Below are 21,948 nucleotides of genomic sequence, written 5' to 3' on the forward strand. Positions count from 1 at the left end.
AGGAACATTTCCATTGCCGTGTTTGAATTTCACACGGCTCCTTGGGTTCTCAAATTATACAAAATTTTACAACTTGCGTACGCGTTGACGGAGTATTGACCCCCTCCCCCCCCCCCCCCCCCCCCCAAATACGCCCCCCCCAGTAGTGGTAAAAAACAGCTACAGCCGCCTTAGAAGACTACTTCTCTCAGTAAAAATCTAATTGATCATTCACTATCAATTATTCCCCTGTGTACTTCATTCAACAAATCCTCACCGTTGCTTTCCACATTCAATGACGTGTAAGCATCTTATTCAATCTTTTTAACATAAACACGTGTCAGGTGATTATAGTAGTATCCAGTAAAGACGTCTAAGATCATCGAACGTGTTAGATAAGTTACCGACCTGCTGACATGGAACCGACCAACACCACCACGTCATCCAAACATCCTTTTATATCTCCTTCATCCTCTCCCATGACGCCACGTGTCCATTTCAAACGGCTAGTTTTCTTCCGTCTCTCCCAGATTCAAAGCACAAGACCCAAGAGAGATATTTTTATAGGATAATTCCAGTGCCTTCTAGGCAAGATTACGTTTATCCAGTAGCAAAATTTAAATAGTTACAATTATCTCGAAACAGTAAAAAAGGAACATGTATATATAAGGAAGTTGACCCTAGTACAAAATGAAAGTGGTGTACACGTTGTAGACAGTAGAAACGCGGTTTACTTGTTTCCTTGTTCAGAACATACGTTTATTCCACTTAGAATTTACTGCTCCAGCGCAAATTAGGGGTTCATTTCAAAGGTACACTTCTATATATATATATGTACACTTCTCTGCTTTTGGTAGATTTATTATCATCTTTGATTTTGTTAGTCTAGTGATAGATTGTTTATAAGAGTTTTATTGGATTTGGGTTTCTTTTATCTCCCTGCTTTGTTGGATTTGGGTAATTCTGATTGGTTTTGTTGTTAAAAAAAAAAAAAGAAACAGGTTTTGCAATTGGGTATTCAGTAAGAAGGATTAAATTAAGAGGAAGGAAATGGCATTGGGGAAAAAATGTGGAAGTTATGGGTCAGGGCTAGTGAGAAGTACTTCGTTTGGGAGGAAAAGAATTACAGTGGATGTTGATTTCAGTCACGCAACACCTATGAAGAAAGTGTGCAGTCATAATTCGTTTTTCAATTATGAAAAGTCTCCAATTGAAGACTTGCCACAAGATATTTTGGTGAGTAATTAACCCAATTCTCTGTTGTTGAGTGTATTGTATGTATAGTCGATGTCAATTTGCTGCCAGCATTTTCGTTTTGCCCTGTTCACTGAGAAGTATGTGATTTTCCCCGTCTTGGCAGATACAGATAGTGTGTGGAGTTGATCATGATGATTTGAAGAGGTTGTTTCATGTATCAAGGGCAATTAGAGAAGCGGTAAGCTAAAGTTTTTTGAAACTGTCGAATATGATGTCTATGATATCATTATTGGGTTTACGTAGTTGTTAATGGTTCATTTGCTTTACATGAACAGACTGTGATTGCAAGAAGGTGGCATTTTGAGTATGCAACACCAAGGAAGACAATTGGTTTTAAGAATACTATCGAGGATTTGGGTGAATTCAATGATGTTGAAGCGCCAAATGCTCCGAGGCAAATGAAAGCTAGAAAATTAAGGTTAAGCAGAAAGAAATTAGCCGACATTTCTGTAAACTTATTTGCATCAGAAGAAGATGTCGATGATGATTGGCTGCAGAGGGAGAGTCAATATATGTAGATGATGATATTGTCAATTCTAAGTTATAGAAGTTTTGTGTAGCTACTGTTGTTGTAGAAGTTGTAGAAGTCATAGGTCTTTTGGTTTTGGATCCGATTATATTAATCGGCGAATTAGTCTCTAGTGAGAAATCTTTGCAAGTGAGAGTTCTTCAATACCTTCATTGAAGATGAATGGGCTTGTTTTATACATGTAAAGAGATGGAGAGTTAATTTAGGGGGATTTTGTTTGAAGTGCTTTGTTTGTGGCACTTCTGATTTCATAAGAATGTAGGTTGTACATAGCAAGTGTTGTGATATCATTTAGTTAGTTAAATGATAATTGTCTTCCGCCTTCAGTTAAAGACTAGTAGTAAATTGCTCTCTATTTTTGTGGTGTTATTATAATCATTGGGTTGCGTCTTATATTTATATTATATTTTCTGGAGATCCTATGTTTTGTGAAACAATTAAGGAAGAATGTTTCAATTTATCATGTGTGTAGTGCTGGTTTCTGAAGTATTTTATCTGGATAAATAATTTCAAATGAAAATCCAAGAAGCAAAAGTTTGAGAAAAGAACTTTCTTTTAATACTAACTATAATATGTACCTAAAATAGATTTTTCTAAAGTATATATGCTACTAGTATGAAAGTTCTGTTCGTTCTGTGGTCCACTATAACAATTATTCCTAGTTTCACAATCTTCCTTTCGGTGAAACCTAGAAGGTGAAAGGGAGAATGGATCTTTTCTTTTGTAGTTCTATTCTAAATTAAGAATGCATCAATCTTTGCTCCTCTGACACTCAGTTACTCCTCCAATGTGGATGACATAGATGCACTAGTCCTGTACTTTATAGTATGTATTCATGGTTATGTTGTTTTCACTTTGATTTTCAAAAAACATAAATTGCAACTTTTTGTGAGCCGATGGTCTATTGGAGCAGTTTCTCAATTTTCTAATAGGATAAGATTTTCGTACATTCTATATTTCTTTTTTGGCTTGTAAAATGAAAAACTTATCTTTTTCCTTTTACCACTTCAGGTTGTAAGATAACCTTTTCATTTTTTATTAGAAGTTTCAGATTTGAAACAAGATTCACTTCCACAGTTAAGACAGTTCCATTCCGCTATTAGCTCCTGGCCCCCTACCTGACTGAGGTACACATATGGACGAGTCTAAAATTTCGAAAATAGCCAACTTGACTCCTGTTGTTTACATATTCGAATTACATAAGCTGAAAACTAGATTTGTATTCGTTAAACATAGACAAGACACATGGGTAACTCAGAGCGCGACGTGTGGTCATATAAGTCCTAATCAACAGGGATCAGGGCGAGCTATAATTTAAAGTTTTTTTAATTCAGTATTCTAAATTTTTTAAGTTACTCAATCCTAAATTATAAATATTGTACGTATTCAATAAATCCCTTAAGATGAGCTCAAAACATATCAAAGTTATTGTGTTTGCTCAAACTAGTAAGCATATTCTAGCTCCGTCCCTCACAAAGATCACTTGGACCAATGACTGAGATATCACTTTGGGGAGCTTGCTCCAGGCCCATGTCTAGCTCGCCCCAAATTCCTTGTGCGTCAAGTATTCAGTCACTAATTAAGCTCACCAGAAAAGATAAACTATGAAGGATAATTGACTCTGAGATATCTAGGATTTACCGGTGATGACAAATCAATATGCATTATATGTACTAAACATGCATATGATCATCATTCTATAACATGTACTCCATCTGAGGAAAAATATTACTCCACTTTAATGTAGATTAAAAAGAATTTTTTTTTCCCTTACTTGTACTCCATCTGATTTTAAGTATTGATATTGCTCAAGTTCCTATTGTGTTCTGAATTTTTTATAACATCATTTGTCAAATCAGGAGTTCGACCTACTTATTTGAATGATAAAATAGTACTTGTAAAAGTTATTTGATTTGAAGGATACATTATGCAATTAAATAAGTGATTTATCATTTAATGGCTTTACTTTCACACTACATCGGATTCATTGGTTCCAAAATATCGAGTAAGAAATGGAAAAAGTGAAAAGGATTACACACATAAACAGTTCTGCTTAAAATAGTTTTAAACGTTTTTGGCTATACACGTAAACATAAAAATGGTCTTTAATTTGTTCTCCGTGGACATGTATACTTTCTAATTGAGTGTGCACAAGTAAACATCTAAAAAATAAGTTAAGCAAACATATATATGTGTACTCGGTGACAAATCACGCGAGATACACGTGTCCTACCTGTCAAATCACGTGTGATACGTGCATCCTACTTGTCAAATCATGTGAATTTGTCATGTTGAAAATGTGTATTAACTTGCTCAATTTTATAGAGGGGTAATTTTACTATATCACGTTTTGAATACAATAAATTTCTTTGAAAAATGTAATGAGTGATGTATTGTATGTAATATCAAGGGTAAAATGAAAAAATTACATAAATTATTCATTGATTTTATATACGAGACAAGTGAACATTTCAAAATTAAAAAAATGAACAAATAAAAATGAAGGAAAAAATGTAATAACTTAAATATCTACTTATATATACTCAAAATTGGAAGAGATATTAAATACCATTTATTACTACAGAACTGTTTGAATTACCACCCTTTGGTCTTATGATGACAAAAAAGAAAGGAATTCAGAGTGGAAAGGGCTATCTTTTGGAGCAAAAATGATATAGAAGACAATGAATATTGAAAAAAATTAAATGGACAAAACGTTTTTGATCCAACAATTTAGAAGTTCTTGATGGCCAATGACTCGTAAGTTGCTAAACCCATATCGATTTGTCAGTTGCTAGCCCACCAGTGATTTTCTTTAATTTTTTATTTATTCTCAACATTTCTCTTATAAGTTTCTTCTCTATTTTTAGTTCGATTTAAATCTTTCTCTTTCAGTTCCTTGTTTTATTGAATAAGTTGTAGAATTATCTTTTCGTTGTATAAAAGATAAATGAGGATTCAATAAAATAAGTTTTAGGTTAGGGTGATTATGTTTTATATGAAGTCAGTTCTATAAGATATAATTGAATGCTTCTAGTTGTGCAAGTGTCTCCATTATCTCTTAAATATGAGTGATTGCTACGTCTACTAAGAAACAAAATGGGTATACGTAATTCGAAAGATGTGATGATTATCACAATATTCAATATCTTTTTCCATCTAATGGAGTTACAACATAAGGTGAGACTTGTATTTAGAATGATGATTCTTTGCCTTTGTTTCTCCTTATTGTGAAAATTTCAGATAATCACCCTAACTTAATAAATCTTGACGTGTATGTGTCAACTGAATATTGCCCTATTGTTCAAGAACTCATTGACAGTGAGTTTGATTTTCGTGGTACTACATGTTTACTGAATTTAAATATTGATTCTTCAAAGGGTATAGTCCAACAACAAGGATTTGACTGTAACTCAAATTATATAAATAACTTAACTCAAACGCAAAAAAGAAACTTATATAGAGAAAGAATGTAATAAATAAAAAATTAAAGGAAGTCGCTTGTGGATTAGCGACTTACAAGTTACTGATCCATCAATGATTTTTAATTTGTTGGACCAAGGACATTTTGTTCTATTTTATTCTAATATAAGTTATTTTTTTTCAGTATTTCTACTCCAAAAATTAGCCCGTTCAACCCTGGACTCCAACAGAAAGCATACACTTCCTCCGTCGCTCTGGACTCCAAAAAAAGCATATACTCCATTCGTCTTATATTACTTGATACATTTGTCTTTTTACATAATTAAACTAAAAAGGAATGTAAATTGATTAATATGACTTTATTAAACTGATACTAAATATTGTCATTATCTATTGGAGGTAATTACTCTTTATTAAATTATTAAAGATAAAGTTAAATAAAGATGTCCAATTATTTTTTAATTCTCCTATATAATAAGTGAGAATGAAGTAGCTGAAGCAGGCTGCTCATGGTCGACATGCCTGTTTCAGCTGCTTCAATCGTGATTTTACTATATTATCCTTAATTAATTATTATAATTCATTTACGTATTAAACAGTCTCTGGCAGAAATGCAAGATAAGACTGTGGACCCTTCTCCGAACTTTGCACATAGCGAGAGTTTTAGTGTACCAAGTTACCTTTTTTTTAATTTACATATTAAAAGATTAATAATATTTAATAAAAAAACTAAAATAGACATTTATGACATGAGTTCTTTAGCTATTTTAATTGTTATTTTACTATATCACCCATAGTTAATTATTATAAGTCACTTATGTATTAAAAAATTAATAGTATTTAATAGAAAAAGTAATATAAACACAAATTATAAATTATTTTTTGGTGTTTTAAATTAACTTGACGTCTTATATGGAATTACTTTAAAAAAAAATTACAAGTATTTTTTATAATAATTTTACTATATCACTTCTAATTAGTATAATAGAAGAAAAATATTATAAACAATAATAATTAAAAATTTAAATTATTTTTAAAATATAATTGACTTACAATGACACAAAAAGTTAAATAACTTAAAATATTATTATATAAATTTCATTAATTTAAATATAATAATATTTATGTAACTTAAAAATAGAATTATAAGTAACCTAAAATTCTTACTAAAAATTACATAAATACACAATTTATATTTTTAATATTACAAAAAATCTTAATTCTCTAAATATATTATAAAAATCTCAATATATATACAGAATGTTATTTATATGTTGGTTATATTATATATATTAATAGAAAGAGCGTGATTAAAGTAATTAAAAAGTAGAAAAGCGTGCAATTAGGTTGGTATAAATGTTATTTATACAAATTCTGAAGGACAAACATTGGGCCGTGCTAGGCAACTAGTTTGTATACACATCACACGTGTCTGTTGGATTTTCTATCATCTAAAGAAAGAAATCTATTCTCAAAATTCTTTCCATTGATACTCTCTCGAGAAGTAAGAAAAAAACCCCAAAAAGGCTTCATCAATGGCGCCAAAGAAGCGTGATTCTTGTATAGCCGATGAACCTGATACAAAGAAGAAAGCAAAGCTTGATCAATCCAAACAAGGCTCATCACAGCTTCTACTATCATCTACACCACCAAGGGTGCTCCTTAACCCCGCCGATTGTGACTTAGGCAAGAACACCACCCTCCCATTTCTCTTCCTTTTTTTTGGAATCATCTCTATTTTACTGTGGGTACCCTTTTCCTATGGCAAATTTTAGAACCCTTTATGTATTTTTTGTCTGTCTTGTTTGTATTTGTTGTGGCAGTACACTCATTCTTTGGTCTAGGGTTTGGTATGGTGTGTTTGTTATGACTAAATTTTTCCTTTCAAATGGATGGTAATTTTACTGTGAAAAGCTGTTTCTTGAAATTTTTTCCGTTGGACAAAAGGATGCATGCTTCTAGAAGTGGAAGATGGGGATGGGGTTGGGTTTTGGTTATATCAAAATGGGGTAGCGGGTTCGGGAAAGGGCCGGACTACAATGGTCTATTGTATGTGGCCTTACCCCCTACATTTCTGTAGGAGACTTTTTCCACGGCTTGAACCCGTGACCTACTGTTCACATGGCAGCAACTTTACCGGTTGCTCCAAGAGCTCCCTTTCAAACTGGGCTTCTAAATTACTACTACCACCTATGTTGCTCGGACTCTTAGAAAATGTCAATAGGTGCGTGTTGGATTCTCCAAAAGCAATGATTTTTGGAGAATCCGACACGGGTGCGGCATCAAAAGTGAAGAGTTCGCGCAATTTAGACTATTACTGATATAATTGCACAAGTTTAACTGACATTCAAACAGCATCATACAAAATGGGATAGAGATTAGAGGGAGTATTGTATATATTCAAGAAAGAAAATGTTATCAATAATCTCATACTACTAATCACCGAAAACTTACTATGACACTTTAATTTCGTCTTACAAAACGCACCCTTCACCTAAACGACAATATTCTGATGTAGATCCTGAATGTCAAAGATGAAAGATGGAATTTTTCCGGGGTTTGACAAATTGTCTTTAAAGGCATGAATACGATGGTTTTATGTGGATCAACGCTAGTGCTTGAAGCTTGGAGAAGATACATCTTGGTGTCTACTTTTGGAGCGTGCATAAGCATAGTCAATATTTCCTCTTTCTCAATGGAAGGGGGATATTGGCTAGCAAGATGCATAATTGCTGAATAGAAAATATTAAATTGTTCCTATTTGGATTTTAAGTTTTTCACAAAAGTTCGTATCTTGAATTAGGTTTGTGAAACACTTCCAACAACTTTTAGTTCATCTAGATCTATGTTTATGGAACTCAGCTTTGTCTTAGGTAGATTCTACTAGTAGCTGTTGACACAAGTGACTATATTGGGTACTGGAACTGGAAGGTCAGGATAAGTTTTATGAGCTGAGAACAGGTGAGCTGAAAAGAAAAGTTTTACGACTATTTGATGTAGTGCCCAAATTATCTGGTGTGTGTCTGGGTAAATTGACTATGCTAGCTTATGCAGCTTACGCTTCCAAAGCCAATTCTGATGACATGAAAGTTACTTTACGCTTCCCGGATCTTATCCTCACCACTGAGGCCACTCCCACCTTGCCCTGTATAGTCAGATCTCTCCTAGTGTGCCAATACATCCATCTGAGCATTCTTATTTCCATTAAACATTCTTATTTCCACTAAGCATTCTTATTCCCACTACTAGTTCTTGACAGAAATGGCTATATTGGGTACTGGAACTGGAAGGTCAAGTCAGGATAAGTTTTATGAGCAATAATTTGTGGGAGCAGGAGATATGAAAAGAAAAATTTGCGAGTATTGGATATAGTGTCCACATAATCCAGGCCGCCAGGGGGTTGGGGGGAGGCGAAGGGGAATGTTAGGGTAAATGGACAGCTTTATCCCAGCTTACGTTTCCAATACCAATGCTGAGGACATGAAAGTTACTTTATTAAATCCGGATATTTTCTGGCAATCATGTAGCCTATGTTCTGCATGAATATCTGGCTTGGCTGAAGGGTCTTGTCAGTTTTTAAAAACTTAGTGTTCCTGGAATCATAGCATATGTATTGTTTCATACCTTCATGGCCCTTTGTTGTGATTAGTTCTTTGTATTGCTGAACAGAACTCTGATTTTGCCAGTTGCCAATGTTTAGGATATGTTGCCTGTGCCTAATTTTCTTGGATGGTTTCCCCTAAGTTGACTTTTTCAAATTTGAGATTGGACTTGGAGTTGGGAGAACTAGAAATAATGGAGAGCGGATTATCCAGTGGCACATATGCTTGATCTTTTCTGCGTCTTATTGGTTGGTGTTATTTATCAGTCTATTCATCAACGTATTGCATTCTGATGTGATTATTCTTATCTTTCAGATTTCAATGTTGAAGGAAATGGACTACAAGGTTCAGCACTTTATGAACAAGGATTTGCTTATTGTTGGTCAGGTGCTCGAGCCAATATGGGAATAACTGGAGGAAAGTACTGCTTTGGTTGCAAAATTGTTTCAGAGCAGCCCGTAGACATGGAAGACACACCACTTGATCAGCAACATGTCTGTCGTGTTGGCATATCAAGAGGGGATGATGCAGTAGGAAATCTTGGGGAAACCCTGCACAGTTTTGGGTTTGGGGGTACTGGAAAATTTTCAAGTCAAGGAAGGTTTTCTGAATATGGTGAAAGATTTGGGGTTGGTGACACGATAATTTGTTGTGTGGACCTTGAGTGCAATCCTCTGGCTTCCATAAGTTTCTCTAAAAATGGAAAGTGGCTGGGTATAGCAAAGCAATTTAATGCAGGTCCAACTGCTCTTGAAGTGGTGGATTGTCGAATGAAAAATCTACTATGGCATTCAGCTCTTTACCCTCATGTGTTGCTTAAAAACGTAGTTGTGCATATGCAGTTTAGTGTAGATGACGGACTAGCTCCTGTAGAAGGATATAAACCGTGGTCTTGTGCCATGGAAGATGGGAAAGCCATTCCAGGCCCTAGTTTCGCAAATCTGTGTGATTGTGAAGTTATGATGCTCGTAGGACTACCTGCTGCCGGTAAGAGTACCTGGGCTGAGAAATGGGTGAAGGAACATCCAGAAAAGCGATATGTTTTGCTTGGAACTAATTTAGCTCTGGATCTTATGAAGGTTTCGTATTTTACTGCTGCTTTTTTTCTTCCAAAATAGAGAGATTCTGATGTTTTCTCATTTATAAGAATCAGGGAAGCTCGTGCTTCAGTTGCTAATTCCATAATAAGTAATTCATTTCCTTAACAGGTTCCTGGTTTGCTGCGCAAACAAAACTATGGTGAAAGATTTGACCGTTTAATGGACCGTGCTACTGGTATATTCAACACTCTTTTGTCTAGGGCTTCCCAGATTCCTCGTAACTTCATAATTGATCAGACAAATGTCTACAAAAATGCTCGGAAGCGCAAATTGAAACCTTTTGCAAACTATAAGAAGGTACAAAGGATGTTCTCTCTAAGGGAGCACTTTTAGGTTGGCAAGAGTCTGTGCCGACTACTCTCCTGATATCCTTTAATGAAGCATCCTAATGTCTTTGTTTGTTTTGCCTCTGAATCAGATTGCTGTTGTGATTGTTCCAACACCTGAAGAGCTCAAGATCCGTGGTGAGAAGCGATTTAAAGAAATGGGGAAAGAAGTTCCTGCAGAAGCAGTAAATCAAATGTTAGGTACCACAGAGATTGGTTTATTTCACCCACTTTGTAGCTTTCTAATCTGTTGGCTTATATTATTTCCCCTTTTCTGTTATGACGTATAACTTTTACCCTGCAGTGAATTTTGTTTTACCTATGAGCAAAGATATGCCTAGAGCAGATGAATACTTTGATGAGGTGAATGATTTCAGAATTGCAATACCAGTCCTGTAAATTTTTGCCTTCATGTTTCTCATTCAGGCTGTCCTCTTTTTTGCTCGTCATAGATACGATTTGAAGAGCTTGGCAGAGTGGAGGCTCAGAAATGCTTGGATGAGATGAAAGCAAATTTGGATTCAAAGAGGGATGTTACTCCTTATTCTCGTGAAAGTTCCGTGCAGTCACATAATAGCCCATCAACGCAGTACCCTTCTGAGGCATACCGACAGTCGTACAGTGGTCCTTCATCACACAGTCTCAGAAATTTACCAGGTTCTTGCTTCTTCTTTGTTACACTTGTATTGCTGTTTTGCTTGTATTTCTTTTAATACCCATGCTCATCTATTTTACCCTGGATAGGTGGACATCCAAATAACTCGTATGCTTTGCCTCCACTTCAAGCACCTCGTGAAACCTTCTATTCAACCCCTTCCAGTTACAACCCCATAGGTGATTTTGGTCACCATGGAAGTCACAGTGCCTACGGTAATTCTAGGGGATATGACATGGAAGCTAGATCAGCTATCCATGAAGGGATCTATGAGCCTCATGTGGGTCCTGGAGCTTGGAATGCAGCTGAGTTACACCGGAGCAACATGAATGATCCCTACCCGAGGACGTTTGGGGGTCCAAGATATCTGCCACCTGATTCAAGTGAACCTGCATTTGGATCGAGAATGGCTACAACCTATGGTAACTAATGTATTTCCTTTTTCCGGATTCATTTTCACGTGACTTCCATTTTTATAGCTTTTCCCGATAAAAATGAGAAAGAAAAACTAGGATCAGAAAACCATTGGAAATGTGTAGAATACTTTTGGTAACACGCCTTTTAAGCTTTGCATAACTTTTGGTGACATCGTCCTTCACACAATTTTAAGAGGGGAGTGACAAAACGTTGTGTATTGACTATTTGCCTTAACTAGGAATTAGAGAGTATCCGAACTGTGACTTGGTTTGCAAATTTTCTGCTGTTACAAGACTTTATGCTCTAATTACTAGTGCCCGGTTGATTGTAGAAAATGATGTTAATTGGAAAAAAAAGAGTCAAAAAGCTGTAGCAGCAACTTTATTTGAGAAAACTCTTCAAACTGTTATTTAGCTTATTGGACTGAGATTCATGTATAGCATAGGCTCACCATTTGTTTCTGGCATAATCCTTTTTGTTAAAGAGAATCTTATTTTACGTGTTGTGTCTCTGATAGGCTTTCCTCGAGGGGATCCAGCTCCGAGGCCACCACATGGAAATTTTCCTTCCGGAGCACAGCATCCTGGGGTATACGCTCCACCTCGTCCCAGATACTACTGATTGTGGAAACTACATGTACTTCAAAAACAGTTCGATCATACTGCTGCTTTTGTTTTTCTGTAGAATCAATTGGTGAGAGGTTGGTTAGGATTTTGGTGAATACTTGATTATATAGTTCGTGTATATTCTTGTGTATACGGTGGCTAACTATGGGATTTTTGGGGTTCTATCGAGAAACCGTAGAGAATTATCATCTCAAATTCTGTTACTGGCTCTCCTGTTTTTTTCTTTTATTCTTTTTTTGTGATAATGTAGCTACATCACACCCCTTGAGATGCGTCCCTTCCCCGAACCCTGCTAATATGTGGTGCTTTGTGGACTTTGAAATTGTCACAAGTTAATGTGCTCTTACCCTGTCTTCTTGTTGGATCGTGTAGATAATCGTACTTTGTTTGCATGTCTGTAAAGTTAGAAAAAAAATAAATTAAAAATGGAAACATGGAAGGAAAAGGATACATACACTAAAGATTAAAGGCGTATAAGTATCAACCATCAACATTAATTGAAGATATTATTGTGAATATATTGTCATGAGACATATATAGGTAGGAGTTGAGAGTTAATAATAGAGATGAATAATAACTGTAAACAGCTAGAAATTAACTGTATCGATGCGTTTCCAGTCCCTTCACTATTAATATTTAATATCGTGCAAGTCAATCAGGCAATAGTATATAAAATGTCGTGCATTACTGGTAGACCATAATTAAAAGCAACAGGCTATACACATATAATACTCCCCCCATTTCATGTTACCTGTTCCCCTAAGGGGCAAATTTACTATTTAGCTTTAAAAAACGGGATATGTAAACTCGTGGTTCTTTGTAAAATAGATATTTTATTTTTTAAAAATAGTAAGTATAACATTATATGTTGGAATCAATGCTACAAGAACACAAAATGGTGCACTCGATTAAAAGTTGAGTTATTTACCTTGAGGATTGGGATCAATACTCACCACGTACATTTTTCGTTCTTTTTTTTTTTTTTTTTTAAATCTATGTTCTAAAAATTCTAAAATCTCATCTGCTCCGGTTGAGTGTTGACCTCACCTCTTAAGAACACGTTAATCAAGTCCCCTTTTTTTTAATTGTTAGTATAAGATATCAAACATTTTAAAGAAAATTCAGTTTGTAACTAATATTGGACGAGGAGAATATGACAGAGCAAGTTGATTATTGTGAGTCACTCTTAATTATCATTAAAATTGCATAGAAGTCGACAATAATAACTGAAAAAGCTTGAAATTCACTGTATCTTGCAAACTGGAGATGTTCATTATTTTCGTGGAAGTGAAGCAATATTGCAAACAATGGTAGACCCCAAAATTAGAATTAATGGATTATCAATAGTGAGAAGTAGTAATTGGCTTTCGAACACTTTACCTATTATGGTAAAGCAAACCACATGCATGCACCAACAATTATATTCCAAATCTGTCGTTTCCATATTGGTACAATTTTCACATTAATAAACTTGTATAAAATACTCCTCCTCATTCAAAATAAGTGGATTTTTGGAGTTTGAGATACTTCTCAAGAAATTTAATTAATTACACTAATCAAAGAGTCGTGTGACTATACTACCCTTTTGTTTTCCCCGTAACATTTTTTTAAAGTAGAAATAGTCAGCATCTGGGATTTAAAATATATATCCATTAGCGATAAAGGTAAACTTTTGAAAAAAAATTTATTAGCATTTCTCTATCTTAATTTGTTGTCTGATTTTGATTTAATATGGAGTTTAAGAAAAATAAAAAACTTTTGAATCTTGTGGTTTTTAACTAAAAATATGTGAGAATGTACCAACATATCATGTAATCTCGTGATCTTAAATATAATATGTACGTGAAAAGTTGAAATTAAGAAGTTGCTTGAGAAGAATAGAAATATTCTTTTTATAACAGAAAGGTTTAAAATGGATGAAGTAACACTTTTTGAGTCATTTACTTTGGACATAAGAGAGAGTCTAGAAAATCACTTATTTTGGATAGAAGAAAGTATTTATTCACTAACTTTGGGCTTGATTAGCTAACATTTATAGGATGATGATTGCATTCCAATTCCAATGTTCCTTAGAGAAAAACAACAATATGGTACAAAACTAACGAGTTGTTAAATCACTGTATGATCAACAGTTACATTGCTTAACTTGATAACTAACCCCAACATTAGAGGACAATTTTCTATCATATGAAAATTAAATTAAGTGAACATATACATTTTTGATATGACAATTTGTGAAGAAAGATGGCCATTTTCTTAGCCATCACAGTAGGATAGCAACTTATCTATTCAACGAGGGGACACTGGATATAGATGCTCCAAAATTCGACTAATTGGCAAAAAAGAAAAAAAAAAAAACTCATTTTTATAGAACTTCCTCCGTTTTAATTTCTTTTATCTGTTTCTGTCTTGATACGAACTTTAATAATAAAAAAATTGAATCTTATGGTCATAAATAAAAAACATGTAGAATTTATCAAATGCCTTTTACTTTTGTAGTTTTAAACATGACACGTGGAAAGTTAAAACTAAAGAATTGCCTAAAAAAGAAAAAGACATTTTTTAAAACAAACTGAAAAAAATAGTATGACAAATAAATTAAATCATAGGGAGCACCAAATTGTAAGATGAAGCTTGAGAAATAAAAACAATGACTAATCAAGTCTTAGAGAAACCCATGGGGACGTTTGGTTCAAAACAAGATTATTCCAATTATAATTTCACATTTTATATGAATAATGTAATGAGATAGATAATTTCAAAATTTTGGTACATGCATATTTTATCTTGATTTTAACTAATACCTATAACAAAACACTAGTCAAATTTAATCCCAAGTCTTATATATAAGCCCTTATCTTGGTGATCAAACAACCCCTAAAAGATTAATTTGTAATCTTTAAGAGTACCAAAATGCAAGGTTTCCAGATCACAATTTTGATAGAACAATCATAAATTTAGACACACACGCATGCGCACACGCGCACACGCATTTTTTCTTTGGATAGTTAACGATATATATCATTCGGCTGGCGAGCTTACTAACATGATTGAGATATATACAACATATACAATATCCTTTTTTGTATAGTTATAGTATGTGTATATTTAGTACAAAATATACACTATGTATACATTTTATACATATTTTGTAAATTAAATGGCCACATGGTTAAGATCCATAATTATCCCTTCTTTTTTTTTTCCTTCCTCTGAATTTGTATGGTATGATCTTTTCATTTTGAAATTTGAAAGCCCAAACATATTTGATATTGTTGACCCTCTATCAGTCTATAAGGGTAGAGATGGGATTTGGTATGTGACTATGTCAAATAATTACTAATGCTCAAGTTAATTAGTAATACTCCAATAGATGCAAGATATCAGATACAGCAAAAACAAAAATAACTTTCATGCAATAATAAGCATTATACATTGCATAAGGAGTACCTTTTACCAAAAAAAAAAAAAACTTTTAATAAGTTGTCATATTGGCATATGGTGATGTAGAAATCAAGAAATTAGAGATAACTCTAATATCCATAATTTTGAAGAGAACAAGTTGAGCAGGGGGATGTACTGTATCAACCATTGATTGGTTACATGGAAAGTCGCTCTCTCATTCCATCTTTATTTGCTCATTTTTATATCTTCATATTTGACCTTACACGTTCCTTAATAAGAAACAATTATAATCAAATAACTATTTTAAGTATTCTCAACAAGTAAAAAATAGACGAAGAAAGTATTAAGTAATCGTAGCTGAAAATAGAAGTATACTGCTACTTTCTTCATTCACTTTTACCTATTACGTTTTGTTTATCGAGATTCAAACTGCATAAATTTTTATCAATATTTTAAGAGGTACCTTTTCACCATATTAATATGAGAAATATTGTAACTTATAACATTTTTCGTATAGTTTTTCGCAATCTAAATTTAAAATTTAAAATATTAAATTAATGTATTTCAATTTAGTTTTCCGGTTAAAAATAAAGTACGTAATAGACACAGAGAAGATATAATGATTTGTGATGTCAAACAAATTAAAATTTAATTTGCATGAAGATGAAAGGCACCTAACTCTTCATCCCCACAGACAGAGACACAAAGACAGCCCTTCACTTTACAAAGTGTCCATACTCTTCACTCCTTTTAGTTTTCTTGAAAATCAACACCACTAACCCCATTCCCACAAAGCTACTTATTCTTTATCCCTTTTTTTATAATGTCACCTTTTTCCCTTTTATTTGTTTCCCATAACAGTAATGGGTATTCACATTCAAATCCAAACTAGGATTGTAGTTGCCTAGCATCCGATCCATTTAAAAGGAAAATGCTTTTAACATTATTTTTACCCTACTTATAATTTAAATATGAAATCTTTAATTAAGCGTAGAATGAAGAGTCCTTTGTTGTTTTTTCCTACGTAACTCACATGTACCTTTGTGCTCTCGGGCTGAATAAACATAATGTTTTCCACTCAATTTTTTTTTTTTTATAGTACTCTCTTCCTCTTATTTTATATGTTGTTATTTAACCGGACATGGAGTTTAAAAAATAAGGAAAGACTTGGTAATATTTATCAAATTGCCCTTTATCAAAAAATGTGCTACTAACTTTTTTTAAATTAAACGAGGCTAATAAGGATAAAACTGAAATTATGTCTTTAAATAGTAATCAAATTAGGAAAGATGACATTCTTTTGGAACGGACCAAAAAGAAAATGATGACACATAAAATGAGACAGAGGGAGTATTACTTTTAAGAAATACCTCCATCTCATTGGCACGGAGTTTAAGAAATAAGTAATGACTTTGTTAAGTTTACAAAATTGTCCCTCTTAAAGTTGTTTTAATGTTTACTTTTTAGTTGTTTTTTCTTAATAAGTGGAACCCACTAAGAATAAAATGGGAATAATGTCATTAAATAGTTACCAAATAAGAAAAAATGATATTCTTTTTGGAACGGACCAAAAAAGAAAATGGCCATACATAAAATGAGAGGGAGGGAGTACATATTAATACTAAGTTTACACAAGGGGTCATTTGGTCGGGAAATAGTTATCCCGGAATAATTAATCTCAGGATTAATTATCTCGAAATTACTTGGGATAACTTATTCCACCATGCATATGAGATAACTTATTCCATCACTATAGTATAAATAGTGGGATAAGTTATTCCGATATTAACTAATACTTCCAACTAAATATGAAATAAAATAATCCTTATTTTATCCCAAAATTATTTATTCTTTATACCTCACACCAAACTTCCCCTTGATTGTCATTGTAAGTTTTTGACTTGACTCACACACATATAGAAGTACTAAAAATGATAGAATCAAAATTTTGATCAGATATAAATAAATACATGAAAAAATTTAAAATATTTAATATATTATATATACATTCATGAAGTTCTTTTTACCTACACTGCTACACATCACGATTAGGCTACACTAGCAGTAAGTACCGGCATTGACGCATTGTTTCTAGCGTGTGTGCATATATATAATGAATTTAAACAAAAGAAAAAAATAATGAATTTAAACCTTTTGACAGATAATGCAAAATACACACTATTTGAAGTGATTTCTATATTGTACGGATATTCATTAAAATAATAATTGAGTTAAACTTCTCTATAATGATAGTAATATTTATCTCAAAAAATTTATGACTGATATTGAGAAGTAACATTATTTGATTTTTAGATCTGAGTAAATATCGATAGCATTTTCTTATGAAATAACAAATATACACCATTTAAATATAATTTTTTTTTTATATTAGATTTGTACTTGAAATTTACTATGTACATGATATTAATAATGATTATCATAAATATTTTGATATTTTAATTTGTATTTAGTAATATATTTTCTAAGAAATATTATTACATAATATTTAAGTAGGACTGTTATAAAGGGATAAATTTACTAAGAATTAGTACTATATTGAAAGTCATTATTGTTATTGATAAATGTTAGTATTATGAAGATTACGTAAAATATAAATGAAAAATTGATTCAAACAAAAAATAAATTATCATAATAAAATATCGTTATAACGAGAAACTGTTCTTTGAGAGAGGTGTGACTGTAGCTCATAATACATATTAAAAGCTACGATAGTTATTGGCTATAATTATTTTTTATGAAGGGGCGAAATATATTGAAAGCTCTTATTTGATACGAAATAAAGTCTTAAAAGCTCAGCACCACCTTTTAAGGAGGAATAAATATAGATGGTAGTAAATTATGAGATTAGGTGAATCCGTTAGACAAAAATCTTGTTAAATATAGACACGCCACCTCCTATTTATATAGAAGTACATCCCATATTTATAGTGCATGGATTGCATTGCATTGCATTCAATCACGCCATTCTTCTATCTTCTTCCCATAATTGACTTATATTAAAAAGGTCAATCCTCTCTCCCTCCATATTCAAAATCCACCTTCCATGAATAAAAATCAATCAAAATAAATGCTCATTGAACAACTTCACAGTCCTATGGCGTCCCATCCACTGATCTCCACCATTGTTACTCTCTACACTATCATATTCCTCTACTTCCCAGCTATGGCTGCTTCTCCATTAATCATTTCCACTTCTGTTTTATTACTTTTGCTTCTTAGACTAGGGGTAGCTCAGAGAATTTCGAAAGACCAAACAGAGAAAAGACGCGAATTTGACATCTCTGATTGCACCAATTTTGAAAATGATTCAGTGGTTGAACTGGATCTGGATTCCGACCCGTTACTGTTTCAGGATGATGATTCCAATGTGGAATCTAATTGTGAAAAGGATTCGGTGGTTGAACCGGATCCGGATCTGGACCCGATACAGTTTCATGACGCTGGCTTCGTTGATGATTCCAATTGTGAGAAGGAGCCGAAGTCGAGACAGTTTTATGGGGACTGTTTTGTGGAGTGGAATGTGAGGGCGCCATTGGAGGTGATATACGAAGCGTACGAAGGAGAGGAAGAAGAAGATGATGAAGGGGAATATGCAGAGGAGAAGAGAAAGGAAGCTTTTGGAGTCATTGAGAGGTACGCGTCATTGTCTATGTACTATCCGGAAACGGATACGGATGCGGATACGGATAGCTCGTATGATGGGGATTCACCGGTCATCGGAAACTGGGATTCGTCGGAGAATGTGTGTTTCCGGTGGGACGACGACGAAGATGGAGAGGAGTTAATAGAGATTGAACTGGATTGCAAGAGAAATAGTGAAGCCGAAGAAGAGAATTTGATCGAGATTGATCTGACTCTGGCGAAGTTCCGGGCGAGATGATTTGTCGACGGGAAAATGGTGTTGGGTTTTACGATGGGGGTTATAACTGTAATTAACTAATTTTAACTATATAAAAGACGCTTTTTTGGGGGGTTTGTTTTTCTTCGAGGGGGTGTTTCCGCTTTTGGGAATAGCCTAAAAAGAGATTAGTGTGTGGTTTTGTGTCATTAAAGTGTGTATTAAGTCCTTAACCCAATGATTTATTGATGTATTAAATGACCAAAAAAATTCTTAGAGTTTTGTTGCTTTTTTTTCCTCTCTGGGAGCTTCCATTAGTTTTGTTTCCTCCATGACTCGAACACACAAAATTTAAATTAAAATCAAAGGATGACCACCGAACAACTCCCTCATCAATTTTGTTTTCTTCATGACTTGTGAACTCACAAAATTCGGATTCAAAGTGAGAAATGATTGCCATCAAGCAACTCCCTCTTGTCCGCCCGCTTTATTCATTTGCAAGATTCGTAAGAAGTTTTCTTTACTCTTCTCTTTTGGTTTCTCCTTTTTCTTATCTTTTCCCTCTCATGCAGTTGGGACTTTGAGAAAGTAAAGGCATGTGAGTTTTTTCAAAAGTTACACAACTTTAAAGAAAGTTCGTGAGATCTTTGAATGAAAGGGATTTGACTAGAAAAAGGCAACTTTAATTCATTTCTTTTTTCGTTTTTGTTTTTCATTTTGTGGTTACGAATTAAGTTTTATAAAGACGTTTCCTAAATGTTGCAAGTTGATTGGCTTTCTTGCCAATAAACACTTAGTTTTTGGTTAATTTGAGTCAATAACTTTTATATATGATTCTAAATGGAGTATGTAGAATATGGAAGAAAATGAATTATTAATCTACAAGGAGATTTGTCGATTTTTTTTCTGCGGTTTCCGAGTGTCGCTTTACGAACCCCACTAGTTGTACCCATCGGGTCCCGCTGTTTCAAAACGAGTTCACCACGGTTAGTTTCACGGGGCCCTGAAAACGCGGCTGGTTTGTAATGCCTCCAATAGTCCTGCTGGGGCTCGAACTGACGACCTGAAGAACTTTGTCCTCAGGCCTGTATTAGCCAAGCTACCCTCGGGTTGAGATTTGCCGATTAACATTTCAAACTAATAGTAAAATATTTGATGCAAATGAGAGAGATATATTAAATTGTAGATACTTATTTATATGGAAAAAATATATATATCATCTTACTTTTTCTTTTGTATGTCAATCATTGAAACTTAAAACTAAGATCATTAGGTGGATATTCTATTAATAATATCATATGCAATGTTGTGTTGCTAGATTAAACACTCTTATCACCATCAAATGATGTCATTTCTATCCAGTTCCAACTACTGTTTGTTATTATTCTCAAGAAAATGCTCTTTTATATTCACTTATAATCTGAATTAAAAAAAATGTTATAAGTGAAAATAGAAATTCAAGAACATATACTTTGAGAGGCAAAAATTTAAGATGAGACACTTTGAAAATCACACTGTGTAATTTCCTGCTGAAGCACTAAGTTGCAAGTGAATATGAGAAAAGGAAAAAGGGAAGCTGGCCTCCGATCCAAGAGCTATAACTCTGTTCTCCAAGCCCAAGCTTCCATATTCAATTGGGCTGGGTTGACCTGTTTGGACAGTATATCCAATTTAGATCAACTTGGACAACTCTGCTCCCTAACTCTTCCCTCCTCCCAGCACCCCCTTGAAGAAAAAGAAAAGGAGGGTTATATGATATAACAAAAAAAAAAAAAAATAGGTATGGGATGAACTGTCTATTTTCTTTTTTTAAAATTTTATTCCTCAAGTATTCTTTTGTAAATTATCACCCTACGTTCTTTGAAAACACTAAAATAATTTGTCAATCTAATATTGAATTAAGACGCTGTATCAATGATTTTCCACACAAAATTATAGCAGAATTCAAAATTAAGTCAGCGACGAAAAGACATATTCTTGATGAGATTATAAAACAATATCTAACCCAGAAATTGTAAAGCAATTAGCTCAATTTTTAGATCTTGACTTTTGTGAATGAAAAAAAATAAGCAACAAATACCAAACCTAAGCTACAAATAATCAAATCTTGTTTTCACTTGAACACTATACCTGATATAGGTGTGACCTTTTTATAAATTAATCTTACAAGACATGTGGTTGTTACACAAAAGGACAATTAACAGAATTGTGGAAACCAAAACTTTCTTTCTAGAACACGACTATAACCAGTTCATTACCTAGATCTTAGGAACCCCAAATCTGATTTGCCTTCAAAAAATTTAAAATAATTAGCCACCAAACTTTGAACCTAAAATGCTCCAAACTGGCGTCATGATACATGAACATCTTTTAATTAGAAAAAAAAAAGATCCATACAAAACAATAAATTGATGGCAGCCGTCAAATGAGACGAGGAGCCAACCCAACTAGTCGGTGACATACGCATTCCTCACGGCTTTTCCATTCCAAATTAAATCAAATCTCGAAAAAAAAAAAAAAAAAAAAAACCTTGAAAGCGCACTTCAATTATACATCAAACTAATATTTTTATTATGATAAAATAATTAAATTAAATAAAAAATATATTAATTAAAAATGTTGACTTAATATATACTAAGTGCATGATGTAGGTTTTAAAAGTGAAAATGTCAATTAACGCAACTTACAGGGCCTTGTGAGAACCGCTCTCATGTGCTTTTCATGATTCAACGCTATTCTTGCTACCAATTATGTGGTGTATTTTGTTGGA

General features: G+C 33.5%; 3 protein-coding genes across 8 annotated transcripts; all 3 read left to right on the forward strand.

The window, feature by feature from the left end:
• Window positions 1-574: 574 nt before the first annotated feature.
• On the forward strand, window positions 575-2,120 carry LOC107859471 (F-box protein At1g61340). 6 transcript variants are annotated; one of them, XM_016704497.2, is made up of 4 exons: window positions 575-791; window positions 975-1,215; window positions 1,340-1,414; window positions 1,512-2,120. In XM_016704497.2, the coding sequence occupies exons 2-4, from the start codon at window positions 1,030-1,032 to the stop codon at window positions 1,752-1,754; spliced, it is 504 nt and encodes a 167-aa protein (XP_016559983.2). In that variant the 5' UTR covers window positions 575-791; window positions 975-1,029; the 3' UTR covers window positions 1,755-2,120. The 6 variants fall into 6 exon arrangements, with proteins under 6 accessions (XP_016559983.2, XP_016559984.2, XP_047262951.1 ...); XM_016704498.2 differs by having other exon boundaries at window positions 981-1,215; XM_047406995.1 differs by having other exon boundaries at window positions 590-791; window positions 1,346-1,414.
• A 4,456-nt stretch (window positions 2,121-6,576) lies between these two features.
• LOC107859473 (heterogeneous nuclear ribonucleoprotein U-like protein 1) lies at window positions 6,577-12,117 on the forward strand. Its single transcript, XM_016704500.2, has 8 exons — window positions 6,577-6,874; window positions 9,106-9,869; window positions 9,999-10,187; window positions 10,309-10,417; window positions 10,521-10,579; window positions 10,669-10,873; window positions 10,961-11,293; window positions 11,806-12,117. The coding sequence occupies exons 1-8, from the start codon at window positions 6,724-6,726 to the stop codon at window positions 11,907-11,909; spliced, it is 1,914 nt and encodes a 637-aa protein (XP_016559986.1). The 5' UTR covers window positions 6,577-6,723; the 3' UTR covers window positions 11,910-12,117.
• A 6,071-nt stretch (window positions 12,118-18,188) lies between these two features.
• Window positions 18,189-19,456, forward strand: LOC107861233. The gene has a single exon (XM_016706587.2). The coding sequence runs from the start codon at window positions 18,408-18,410 to the stop codon at window positions 19,218-19,220; it is 813 nt and encodes a 270-aa protein (XP_016562073.2). The 5' UTR covers window positions 18,189-18,407; the 3' UTR covers window positions 19,221-19,456.
• Window positions 19,457-21,948: the final 2,492 nt, after the last annotated feature.

Source organism: Capsicum annuum, chromosome 2 (assembly GCF_002878395.1).
Source record: "Capsicum annuum cultivar UCD-10X-F1 chromosome 2, UCD10Xv1.1, whole genome shotgun sequence".
Taxonomy (NCBI): Eukaryota; Viridiplantae; Streptophyta; class Magnoliopsida; order Solanales; family Solanaceae; genus Capsicum; species Capsicum annuum.